This window comes from Podarcis muralis, chromosome 16 (assembly GCF_964188315.1).
Source record: "Podarcis muralis chromosome 16, rPodMur119.hap1.1, whole genome shotgun sequence".
Classification (NCBI taxonomy): domain Eukaryota; kingdom Metazoa; phylum Chordata; class Lepidosauria; order Squamata; family Lacertidae; genus Podarcis; species Podarcis muralis.
In genome coordinates, this window is record NC_135670.1 from 27,394,442 (window position 1) to 27,407,615 (window position 13,174).

At 51.0% G+C, this 13,174-nt stretch overlaps 1 protein-coding gene and 1 non-coding gene across 2 annotated transcripts; both read right to left on the reverse strand.

Moving 5' to 3' along the window:
- Positions 1-164: 164 nt before the first annotated feature.
- On the reverse strand, positions 165-12,881 carry LOC114586549 (solute carrier family 2, facilitated glucose transporter member 11-like). The gene is made up of 11 exons (XM_077920653.1): positions 12,785-12,881; positions 11,017-11,177; positions 10,324-10,448; positions 9,348-9,477; positions 9,033-9,181; positions 7,945-8,126; positions 7,206-7,316; positions 6,790-6,891; positions 4,917-4,992; positions 3,606-3,733; positions 165-900 (listed from the first exon to the last, which is right to left on the reverse strand). The coding sequence occupies exons 1-11, from the start codon at positions 12,857-12,859 to the stop codon at positions 691-693; spliced, it is 1,449 nt and encodes a 482-aa protein (XP_077776779.1). The 5' UTR covers positions 12,860-12,881; the 3' UTR covers positions 165-690.
- TRNAG-UCC (transfer RNA glycine (anticodon UCC)) lies at positions 2,287-2,358 on the reverse strand. Its single transcript has one exon. It is a non-coding gene; the product is annotated as a tRNA-Gly (tRNA).
- Positions 12,882-13,174: the final 293 nt, after the last annotated feature.

Here is a 13,174-nt window from a genome sequence, read left to right on the forward strand (position 1 = left end):
TGGTGCTTCAGGTTAAGAACAGTTTCAGGTTAAGAACGGACCTCTGGAACAAATTAAGTACTTAACCCGAGGTACCACTGTATTTAAAATGCAATTCTGGGTTATTTGTGGGGCATAGGAATTCATTCATCCCCCCCCCAAAAAAATTATAGACCAGCCCCCAACCAGGTCTGAGGGACAGTGGACCGGCCCCCTGCTGAAAAAAATCACTGACCCCTGACTTAGGCAGATGCTCTGGACAGCCCACCCCAGCCACAACAAGGTCTTCCTTCCTAGTGTCCCTAAATTTCTTGGAGTGCATATTGGATTTTGCCTCCCAAGCAATAGCTCAAGTCTCTTCAGGGGAGAAGAAAGAGGGGAAGGTCCATTGTGTACCGTCTGAAACTGGCTCTGACCTACAGCGAAGGCTAGGAAGTGGTCTTTGCTTCAGCTTAAAAGAAACCAAGCTGGTGTTATTTACAAGAGGACTCTTTGAACTTGTGTGTGCCTATTGACCATGAGGGCAGGGGGAGAAAGGCCCCCATCAGTTGTGAAGGTGAGCTAGAGGGGCACAAATAGTGAAAGACCACAGAGAGGGTGTCTGTGTGTGTTTAAAAGGGAGTGTTGTGCCTCTTGCTGGGGTGAATATCAGTTGAAAACCTGCCCAGTTTGAGAGCCTCCTAGTAGCAAGTTCTCCCTTGGCTGCCGAGCTCAGAAGCTGGTGTAGGCAGAGAGGTCATCCCGGAAGCCTGTGCGAAGGGCAGAAGTTAGTCTCTTCTGAAAAGGTGATGGGTTGCTGAATTCCTCTGTGATTTCCACAATGGACTTCCCTTTCGTCTCTGGGAGGAACAGGTAGAAGAAGATTCCTGACCCCACAAGGACAGCCATGAAGAGGAGGAAACAGAAAGGGCCCAGAGCATCCTAGAAATAAGATGGAGGTAGGGGGAGAGAGTGCAATGATCAACCCCTTGAAGAAGAAGAAGAGTTTGGATTTGATATCCCACTTTATCACTACCCGAAGGAGTCTCAAAGCGGCTAACATTCTCCTTTCCCTTCTTTCCCCACAACAAACACTCTGTGAGGTGAGTGGGGCCGAGAGACTTCAGAGAAGTGTGACTGGCCCAAGGTCACCCAGCAGCTGCATGTGGAGGAGTGGGGAATCAAACCCAGTTCACCAAATTACGAGTCCACCGCTCTGAACCACTACACCACGCTGGCCCTCTTTGTGTCCTTTGTCCAGTTTGGGCCACATGGTGTCACAGCTGAGGCTACTGCGTTGGCCAGAAGGGAGAGGGGTCTGCAAGCACATGAAGCTGGGATTCAGACACAGGGGAGGAGAATCAGGAGAGAGATGAGGGCCAGACTAGACAGTGTGATTTTGTCACATAGTTTTCTTCTCTTCTCAATGGTGGCCACAGTGCACAGGTGCAACCCTTTCCTCCTGAAGAATTTCCCCACCGAAAATCACCTCCCAATGTCCCCATTTGCTTCCCACCCCCCCAGAGGGGGTTGGATTGATTTCAGGAGGGAAAGGTTGAAACTCCCTCTTCCCACATCCTGCTCCTGGTCTGGATTCTCCACCCTCACAACTCCTAATTAGGAGACATCTGAAGGCAGCCCTGTTTTTAATATCTGATGAATTATTGTATTTTAATCTTGTGTTGGAAGCCGCCCAGAGTGGCTGGAAACCCATCCAGATGGGCGGAGTATAAATAATAAATTATTATTATTATTATTACTAATTGAAACAACAACAACATGAACCACAACGCTGTGTTTAACATTGTGTCTAGTTACCTCTCAGGGAGGCTGCCCTGGTGTTCAGGCTTGATGGCAGCAGCAAGGCAGGTCAGGCGTTGCAGGACCACGGAGAGCTCCATGGGAGCAAGTGGCTCCAACAAAGCCCAAGAACTGACATAACCCCTTTGTAAAGGTAAAGGTAAAGGGACCCCTGACCTTTAGGTCCAGTCGTGGCCGACTCTGGGGTTGCAGTGCTCATCTCACTCTATAGGCCGAGGGAGCAGGCGTACAGCTTCCGGGTCATGTGGCCAGTATGATTAAGCTGCTTCTGACGAACCAGAGCAGCGCACGGAAACGCCGTTTACCTTCCCGCCAGACCGGTACCTATTTATCTACTTGCACTTTGGCGTGCTTTCGAACTGCTAGGTTGGCAGGAGCAGGGACGGAGCAACGGGAGCTCACCCCGCCGCGGGGATTTGAACCGCCGACCTTCTGATCGGCAAGTCCTAGGCTCTGTGGTTTAACCCACAGCGCCACCCGCATCCCTAAGAGGGTGAGGGAAAATACTGTGTTGGCCGGGAATCGAACCCGGGTCAGCTGCTTGGAAGGCAGCTATGCTAACCACTATACCACCAACGTTTCAGATAACCCCTTTGTGGAGAACTCTAAATGCTTAAAGGGCCTGAAGTGCCTTGGAGTGCTCCCTTTGCTGCTGGACTGGTAAGGCTCCTCAGGAGAAGGTACATAGGAGGGGTCTGTCTCTGGCCTGACAGGCCCAGTTGGTACAGGAGTTTCTCCTGGGGGCTCCCAGCTGACAGCCTCAGGGTCAGTGGCTTCCTGCGCTGCGGCAGCCCACTCAGAGCACTGAACCTGGTGTGAAAGTTACTTGGTCATTATGCAAATAGGGGCAGGTCAAGTTCAGTCCCTTTGGCCCATTTTTAGATACTTAGAGGTGCTTTTCATGTCATCCTGCACCTCAGGAGCTCCAGGTGATGGGATAATGTGCAACTGGTCAGCCATGGCCAGCCAGTGTGGCCTATGGTAATAATCATAAACATAAACATAATTTATGTATACCCTGCCCATCTGGCTGTGTTTCCCCAGCCACTCTGGGCGGCTCCCAACTGAATATTAAAAAAACAATAAAACACCAAACATTAAAAACTTCCCTAAACAGGGCTGCCTTCAGATGTCTTCTAAAAGTCAGATAGTTGTTTATTTCCTTGACATCTGATGGGAGGGCGTTCCACAGGGAGGGCGCCACTACCGAGAAGGCCCTCTGCCTGGTTCCCTGTAACCTAACTTCTTGCAGTGAGGGAACCACCAGAAGGCCCTCAGAGCTGGACGTCAGTGTCTGGGCTGAACGATGGGGGTGGAGACACTCCTTCAGGTATACTGGGCCGAGGCTCCACAACCAGCCGCCTATCCATACCCCAGGGGTAGCGAGATGATGTGGTCTGCAAGATACCTCATCCCTGGCCGTTGGCCTTGCTGCCTGCCAGGGCTGGTGTGGTTTGGAGTCCAGCTACCATACCTGAAGCACATTGGCCCCCCCTGCACAGCACCACATTGGGTTTCATTGCCAAGGTGTGTAGCTGAGGGAGGGGGACTCCCAAAGCTATTCTGAGGAAATGGTTATCCAGAGAGACACTACAGATGCCGTAGGAGTCATGCACATATCTCCTTGCCCTTGGGGCAGCACCAGGCTGCTCTCTTGAGCATCGGGCCATATAAGAATAACAACAATAATTTCATTATTTATACCCCGCTCGCTCGCCTGTGTTGCCTCAGCATTATTGGGGCCACAGAGAGAAGGCAGAAGCCGTGGCAGCAGGAAAGAAGGCTGGAAGGAGGTGTGTGTGTGTGTGAACCTGAAAGACACTGACCACAGCAAATGGGAAGGTGATTCCAATGACAAAGAGGCCGACCCAATTCAGGCAGCCGCCAATCAGGAAAGCCGCTGGTCTGGAAGACTGGCTGAAGATTTCCATCATGATAGACATGGAGGCTCCATCTGAGGCAAGAGGGAGGGAAAGACACAGGGAATCATGGAATTGTAGAGTTGGAAGAGTCATCTAGTCCAGCAGGAATCTATTGGTCAACATGGGGGCTCCTGTTCTACCGACTGTCAAATGCTTGGGGTTCTGGCATGTTCCTTGGTCTGGCCTTAGTGCAGTTATTCCCCTTACTCAGTGCTGTTGCCTAGCAGGACCTTGCAACTCACACCTGGAGCTGAGACCCCCCACCCTCCCCAACCAGGAGCAGTTGCCCCCAGCCCTGCCAGGGTAAAGGCCTCCTCTGTTAGCATTTCACTCCTCTGTTGCTGGATGTGCGATTGTTGCATCACACCTCAGTGTTTACTTTCTAGCTTAGAAAGTGTGAGAACGGAAGTCAGTCTTATCTCTCTTCTGTTGTACTGTACTTTTGTACTGTTTCTTTGTCTCTCTCTCTCTCAGAGAATAACTGAGAGGATGCCATGATTGCTTTGTGCTGTATATAGGTAAAGGTAAAGGGACCTTTGCGGGAGGCAGTGGAAGACAGAAGTGCCTGGCGTGCTCTGGTCCATGGGGTCACGAAGAGTCGGACACGACTAAACGACTAAACAACAACAACAAAGGGACCCCGACCATTAGGTCCAGTCATGGCCGGCTCTGGGGTTGCGGCGCTCATCTCGCTTTATTGGCCGAGGGAGCCGGCGTACAGCTTCCGGGTCATGTGGCCAGCATGACTAAGCCGTTTCTGGCGAACCAGAGCAACGCACAGAAACCCCATTTACCGTCCCGCCAGAGCGGTACCTATTTATCCACTTGCTCTGGTGTGCTTTCGAACTGCTAGGTTGGCAGGAGCAGGGACCGAGCAACGGGAGTTCACCCCATAGCGGGGATTCAAACCGCCGACCTTCTGATCGGCAAATCCTAGGCTCTGTGGCTTAACCCACAGTGCCACCCGCGTCCCTTGTGCTGTATATATTGCTTAATAAATACTTAGAATGCACACACCAAGCTCCACTTTGTTTCTGCTATACTCTGCAGAGTGAGCGTGCACATAGTCTTCTGATATGTAGCGCTATTGCGTGCCGGGACTGAAGATTTATGGATGTCCCGGCTGCGCTTCATCAGGAAGACACCTGGAGAGGTTTGTCTCATCCTGGGGGCTGCGTGTGCCCCCCCAGGTGTGTTCCGACATCCTCTACTCACTTGGTCCGATTCCAAAGAAGAGAACAAAGAGGAAAACCAGGGTGACGCTGCAGTACGACGCCCAGTGGGATTTGTTCTAGGGGAGGGAGGAGGGGAAAAACAACAAGCGCCAATGAATTCACACTGGGTATTTAAAAAACCATACACTACTATTTTGTAAAGAAACCATCAAAACAGTTTGCAACAACTGGACATAAAGCCATGCAATAAGGTAAAGGTAAAGGGACCCCTGATCGTTAGGTCCAGTCATGACCGACTCTGGGGTTGCGGCGCTCATCTCGCTTTATTGGCCGAGGGAGCTGGCGTACAGCTTCCAGGTCACGTGGCCAGCATGACTAAGCCGCTTCTGGCAAACCGGAGCAGCACACGGAAACACAGTTTACCTTCCCGCCGGAGCGCTACCTATTTATCTACTTGCACTTTGACATGCTTTCAAACTGCTAGGTTGGCAGGAGCAGGGACCGAGCAACGGGAGCTCACCCCGTCACGGGGATTCGAACTGCCGACCTTCCGATCAGCAAGTCCTAGGCTCTGTGGTTTAACCCACAGCGCCACCCGCGTCCCTAATAGGCACCTTATAAAAACATGTTAAGACCAGAAATCAGCTAACTATTGCGTATTCCCAATTTCCCGCCTATCGGCAGGCGTTTAGAAGTTGAAACAGAAGGAGTCTGCTGAAGACTTGGGGAGTGGGGACAGGGTTGTTTTGCTGCTGGACTCAAAACAGAAAATGGCACCCCCTCCTACTTTTTGGTGTTGCTGCTGACGGAGGCGACTAGAGGTGGTTTAGAGAAGCCATGGAGCACTGAAGGGTGTGTTGGAGAGTCTAGAGAGGAGCAGGGCAAGAAGCAAAGGAGACTGTGAGCAACTGCCTCACATTGCCTCACGGGCAGGCACCTGGTGTACGTGGGGTCTCACAGCTCCCTGCTTCATTTCTCTCTCTTGTGTTATAAGAATTCTAAAGTCTCAGATATTGAATAAACATTCATAAATGTAGAAGGCAAACACATACAGAACTGTATAAACCACGTGTCTGAAATAGTACAGGAGAGCAATCCTGAAGCCATTTTGACTCTCTCAAATTGACCTCAGCTACAGTGGGTTACATACGCTTCAGGTTACAGACGCCGCTAACCCAGAAATAGTACCTCAGGTTAAGAACTTTGCTTCAGGATGAGAACAGAAATCACACGGCGGCAGCGGGAGGCCCCAATAGCTAAAGTGGTACCTCAGGTTAAGAACAGTTTCAGGTTAAGAACGGACCTCCAGAACAAATTAAGTTCTTAACCCGAGGTACCACTGTATTCCTCTGCAAGGAGGAAGGAAATGGGAAAAGCTTTCCAATCGTCTTTGGACTTTAGGGGCTTGTACCTCTCTTTTTGAATACAGTCTGGCAGGTATCTGTCAAACCAGGCATGCCCAAAATCCATTTTGGACATGCCTAATCAGGCCCAGGGACGCGGGTGGCGCTGTGGGTAAAAGCCTCAGCACCTAGGGCTTGCCGATCGAAAGCTCGGCAGTTCGAATCCCCGCGGCGGGGTGCGCTCCCGTTGCTCGGTCCCAGCGCCTGCCAACCTAGCAGTTCAAAAGCACCCCCGGGTGCAAGTAGATAAATAGGGACCGCTTACTAGCGGGAAGGTAAACGGCATTTCTGTGTGCTGCACTGGCTTGCCAGATGCAGCTTGTCACGCTGGCCACGTGACCCGGAAGTGTCTCCGGACAGCGCTGGCCCCCGGCCTCTTGAGTGAGATGGGCGCGCAACCCCAGAGTCTGTCAAGACTGGCCTGTATGGGCAGGGGTACCTTTACCTTTAATCAGGCCCGCCGGTTGACTTAATCCGGCGCCCGAGGCAGTATATGTCCTTGGCTCTTACCTGTACTGAGAGAGTAACTGTGAGGAGAAAAAGGACAAGCGCCATCATGCCACAGCCCTGCCACAGGAGGGTCCGCCGTCCAAATCTCTCAATTGTCAGAATCTGAAGAAGGGGGAAGAGTCATTATCATCGCCATCACCATTTATTGCAATTCTTCACCATGAGGCCTCAGGGCGAGTTACAGCCTATGAAAACATAGTTCAATTGAAATGATGACCCCTCTAAACACACAGGGAGGAGACAAGAAAATGGTTCTTCCATTTCCAAAAGGCTGGAGCAAAGAGGTGCATCTGCAGCAACCTATGGCCGGCGTGAAGAGACGGTACCAGGCGGCACACCAATGGGGAAGGAGGAAAGGAGCTTCACACTCTTGCGCCTTGGTGGAAAATGGCAGAAAAAAAGGGAAAGGGTCTTACACAGAGGAAGGAGGAGAGGAGCTCACAGAAGCCCACCCCCAGCGAGACGTAAGGGAGGAGGTCCTCTGCAAAACCGGCTGTGCGGAAGACTTCGAAAGTGTAGAAATAGACCTGTGGAGAAAGGAAGGAGATAATAATAATAATAATTTTTATTTATACCCCGTCCTCCCCAGCCAAGGCCGGGCTCAGGGCGGCTAACAAGCAATAATAAAAACAAGTCGAATGAATACAACTTAAAAACAAGATTAAAATACAACATTAAAATATTGAAACATTAAAATATTAAAATGCAGCCTCATCACAGGAGGAGAAAGGAAGGAGATGTCAAAAGGGGCTCTTGTTGGCCGCTCCCACCTCCAGGGCAACCAGGGGGGGGGGCATTGCACACTTGCCAACTTGGTCTCACAACAGCTGACATTAAGATTAAGGCAACCAAAGGAAATGGGCAAAGAAGCCTGTCATCAAGGGAGAGTTTCATGTGTTCAGATACAGATTTCCTGCGCTTTGGCTGCCTTGGGCTAAGGTTGCAGGTGCCCCCCCCCGCCCAGGTGAGTCTTCAGGGCAGCCAGCTCCGAGCATGAAAAACCGGGTCAGCACAAACGGAATTCCACAGCGCCGTGTTAGAATGCACAAACAACGCACGTAAAGCGCTTTTTCTTTGCCAATGTAGCTGAGTCCCTCCAAACCCAAAGGCAGGGCTGTTCACTGTTGCAGCCAAGGGGAGCCTTTAGAACTCAACTGCGTTGATGCCGCAGAGCTGGAGGGTGACGACGACCACCACGAGGATGTGCAGCTGTCGGCGCAGGGACTGGTCTCTGAGCAGCTCTCTCGCACTCAGGACTTTGGTGCTGTTTTCCGCTTCCTGCTTCAGGTCACTGAGCTCCTGCTGGTGATCTTCTTGGCCCCAGAGCTGGTGCATGGCTGGGGGTGGGGAGGGAGAAGAGGAAGGAGCCAGACTTACTGACAATTCCAGGAGGGAGGTGTTATGTACTGAGTTGAATAGGATCCAAAATGCAGCAGTCTGATTGGTCCTAGAACAATAGGATTCAGAATGCAGCAGTCTGATTGGTCCTAGAACAATAGGATTCAGAATGCAGCAGTCTGATTGGTCCTAGAACAATAGGATTCAGAATGCAGCAGTCTGATTGGTCCTAGAACAATAGCATTCAGAATGCAGCATTCTGATTGGTCCTAGAACAATAGGATTCAGAATGCAGCAGTCTGATTGGTCCTAGAACAATAGGATCCAGAATGTAGCAGTCTGATTGGTCCACAGGAGCTACCCAATCCAGCTCCAGGTGGAAGTGAATCCGCAACCAGATTGGCCTACAGGAGAATCCCGGAATTAGCCAATCACGTGGGGCCCATTGTGTAAATAATGTATATAAAGCAGACATTCTGGGGGAACTTCCATTCCTCCTCACCGCTATGAGCTGAATAAAGAGCATGAAAGCCACAGCCCTGGGAGCCAAACGCAGCAGACCTTGGCAAGCGGAGGGGGATTGTGCAGACGCTGCCAGGAGGGTCCTGGCATCAGGACCTATGTGGATGTCTAGATCCTGTAGGCTAGGGCAGTTCCAAGGTATAATTAAGCAATTCCAATGCCACTTCTAACAATAATGCTTTACATCTGAGGTTGGGGTTGCCGTGAAGAACTGGCAGGCCAAGGAGGTTTTAAGCTGCCCCTTCCACCTCAAGAACCCCACTTTTCCCCCTGGAAAATGTGTTTGTGAGAGATGAAGCGTTGGCCAAGAAGCTGCCTAGTCTCTTCCCCCCTTCCTGTTTTCTATCCCCCTTTCTCCCCAGGGCAGTCCTTGGAGGCCTCACCCTTCACGCAGGCGCCTTCGTTTCCCTTCTGGATCAAGAGGTACGGAGGAGATTCGGGGAAGAAGGGCAGAGTTAGCAGCTGGAGGAAGGCTGTGGCCCCGATGAAGGCCAGGAGCGAAGGCCAGGAGGACTCTGTGCCCAGGCACTCCCTGCAGAGGAGGAGGAGGAGGAGGAGGATCAGGCGAGGCTTCACGTGGAATCAGAACACAGGTCCGCTCAGCTCAGTCCAGGCTCAGGAGGCAGCGGTCAGAGAGCCTGTACCGTTGCCCAGCCAGAGAAAGGGAGCCTTCTATCCACCCCGGGAGGTGCAAGTACCTGAGCCCAAGGATTTGGCCCAAGGATTTCCCCAAGGACCAAAAGAAGGCGGACGTGGCGTTTGCGAAGCCTCGGAGCTTCTTGGGCGAAACTTCTCCAGCATACTGGGGGTGGATGGTCAAGCAAAAGCCTGGGGCACAGGAGGAGAGAAGGGCAAGAGAGAAACAGAGTCAAAAGGGAGAGAAGCACCCCGAGAAAAGGGGCTGACGTGGCCGTGAGCTGAACCAAAGAGACCACGGACGTATGAACCCAACCCCTTACCAAACCCACCCACCCACCCGCCCCAGAATGGTTGTCCAACAGGCCTTCACGTTGCCAAATGTGGCACAAGCCATAGCTGTCAACGCTTCCCTTTTTTAAAGGGAAATTCCCTTGTATGCCCCACAGAGGACCTTAAGGTCCATATATAGCAACACCCTAGAGGTCCCAGGCCCTAAGGAAGTTAGATTAGCCTCAACCAGAGCCAGGGCCTTCTCAACACTGGCTCCAGCCTGGTGGAACGCTCTGTCTCTTGAGACCAGGGCCCTATGGGATCTGATCTCTTTCCGCAGGGCCTGTAAGACAGAGTTGTTCCACCTGGCCTTTGGCTCAGAATCAGTTTGATTCCCTCCCCCTTTTTCTTTTCTCCTCCTATGATGAGATTGCTCCCTAATTGTTTTAATGTTGTATCATAATCTTTTAAATTGTATTTTAATCAACTTGTTTTTATTATTGGTTGTTAGCTGCCCTGAGCCTGGTCTTGGCTGGGGAGGGCGTGGTATAAATAAAAAAATATTATTATTATTATTATTATTCCGAATAGGATTCCTCGCAAGAAAAGGGAAACGTTGACAGCTATGGCAGAAGCCCCTTGCTCCCTTCAAATGGAGAGGGGAGTTGGGAGGTTTCAGTGGGGAGCTGCCCCTTGCCAGCTGACGGCAATGCCTGGGCTCTGGAGTCCTCACAAGGCTACCGCGATGATGCCCCAAGACCTTACCGGCGCTCACGCCGAAGAGGAACCGTCCAATCAGGATCATCTCGAAGGACTTGGCTCTCTTGCTGAAGGCCACGAACAGAGCTGTCGTGAGGATGAGCAGGTCAGTCCCCAGCATGGTCCTCTTCCTGCATCCGAGGGCACAGAAATGGGGTGGCAGAGGGGACGCGGAGAGCGGGAGGGAGATCACTCACATCTGGCCTGCTGCAGAACCTCTGACAAGCCCCAATTTGTTCAGAGCTTCCTAAGCCAGTGGAAAGCAGCCTTCCTGCCAGGGCCAGCCCAGGACATTTTGCTGCCTGAGGCCAAGGCCAAGGTGCCCCGCCATCATTTCCAAAGGCAGAAGCTTCTGTGTGCACTAGCCATGGGAAGGCAGCATCTTCCACTGCAACCAAAGACAGCAAATGAGCTTAGGGTAGGATTACCAGATGTCCCCGGTTCCTGGGGACAGTCCCTGGATTTGCAAATCTGTCCCCGGACAAATTCCGTCCCCGGAAATGTCCCCAGATTTGCAAATGTGTCCCCAGGAAACGTGGCAGTGTCAGCTCTGGCTGGCTTCAGGAGCTGCTCGCTGCTGTGGCGCCCGCCATTTTCCCTTGCCGGAACTAGGTTTTAACACAGAGCCAGAGGGCAGGATGGATGTGTACCAAAGTTCAGAGAGTTCTTTTCCGGCAACCCGTTTGGACTATTACATACTTGCCATATTTTACAGTCAGGTAGGCACTGCAGAGGCAGCCCAGCAATCCTCCTGCCCCATAGATAGACACAATGAATGACCACAGGAACAAGAGGGCACCTTCAGGCAGCGGGGAGCCAGAGCGCTCAAGCCAGGTCTCATTCATGAACTTCTTGATATACTAGGGAGGAAAGGAAGGAAGGAAGGAAGGAAGGAAGGAAGGAAGGAAGGAAGGAAGGAAGGAAGGGGGAGTTGAGGCATCAGCTAATGCTTCATCATCAATCATCATCATCATGCAGAATTACTTCTTAACCCTTTTAAAGTGTTTGCTTCCCTACCCATCCCAAAAAGATATTTTGGGATTATTTCTCTGCTCAGATATCAAAAGTGTCATAAATTCCAATTGCAAACCAGCAGCAAATGAGATGAAACGGAAATTTCAGCCTTGGAAAATGCATACATCATAATCTCATGGTTTGGGAAAAGAGGATTGGTCAAGTTGTTTGTTATTCCTAAATGAGTACAGTGCTACCTCGGTTGTCGAACTCAATCTGTTCTGGGAGTCCCTTCGACTCCCAAAATTGTTCAAAAACCAAGGCGTGGCTTCCGATTAGCTGCAGGAGCTTCCTACAGTCAAGCGGAAGCCGCGTCGGATGTTTGGCTTCCAAAAAATGTTTACAAACCAGAAACTTACTCCCGGGTTTGCAGCGGTCGGGAGCTGATTTGTTTGGGAGCCAAGCCGTTCAAGAACCAAGACCGCTGTATTCCTGTCTCAAGTTCTACTGTTGAGAGAAACGCACTGCAAATTTTCAAAATGTCAAGAGAGTATTTTAGAACATTGCTGAAATGGAAGGACTCTTTTTGGGGACTTTCTATCAGGCAAAGAAGACACACTTCTCAGTGCTCTCCAATTAAGGCAAACAATCATTGGCTTATTCAGAGTTACTGCAAACCTCAGCTCCTGCTCAGTCCAGCTAGAACTGGTATATACACTGTACCTTCAAACAGTGCTTTTTTTCTAGAAAAAGAGGCGCCCGTAATCACCATGAAATTGTTACAGTAAGTGCCACACATTTTAACAAAAAAAAGAGTGGTGCCCCTACTGCGTACTCTTGGGTACCCCCTCGGTGTGTGTGTGTGGGGAAAGTACTTCCTTCAAAGCACCTCCCCCCGCCCAAGAATAATGGGAACTATACTTTACTCCTCACATAGCTACAATTCCCAACACCCTTAATGAATTACACTGGTACCTCTAGATGCAAACACAACCCACGTCCGCTCGTGCACAGGTCGCGATTTGCCGCTTCCGCGCATGCGTGTGACATAATTTTGAGCACCTGCGCATGCGCAAGCTGCAAAACCCGGAAGTAACACACTCCATTACTTCTGGGTCGCCGTGGAGTGCAACCCGAAATATTCATCCCGAAGCTACATCAACCCGAGGTATGACTGTACAGTTCCTGGGATTCTTTGGGCAGGAAATGTGCTTTGAAGATGCTGCTACCCTGGTTAAAAGCCTTCTGAATAAGCCAGGGGGTGGGTGTTAATCTTAAATCCAATTCAGTTCCCTTCCTCCCCAGTCTCAGACTGAGGCGTCAGCAAAGCAATTCTGTTTGACCAGCTAAACCTATGGAAAGAGAGTGTTCCTCCATCACCTTCTGCCTCCTCCTGGTCCATGGAATGAGCAGGAGGCAGCTATGGAATGGAACCAGGGTGAGCATCGCTTTGGTGGAGAGGAGGCAGGTTGTCTGGTCAGTCATTGCTCCTGCTACTTAAGGGGCTGCTTACCATGGAGGGATAGTTGATCACAGAAATTTGATAGCCAATCTGGAGGTTGCCACCAATCCCCAGCACAAGGATCATTTGGTAAAACCTCCGGTGCCGAATCTGCGGTGGGAGACAAAAGACACAAGAGCCTGGAGGAAAGGTCACCCTTCCTCAAAACGCCCATAGAAAATGGGTTCAAATCTCGGGGGGCCATGCTCAGAGGTGATGCAGGGGATGGGGTGGTATTTGGGACGCCCTTGCTGTGAAAACCCCAGGCCTGCTGTTGGATGAAATTATGCTCAGTGATTATCCAGTCGTTTTGCTGGATTTCTATGTGAGTAGCATGGCATTTTCTTTTATTTTTGGCATATAGAAACCAACGGTCGTTGTGTTGGTTCATGGGTGTCAGGG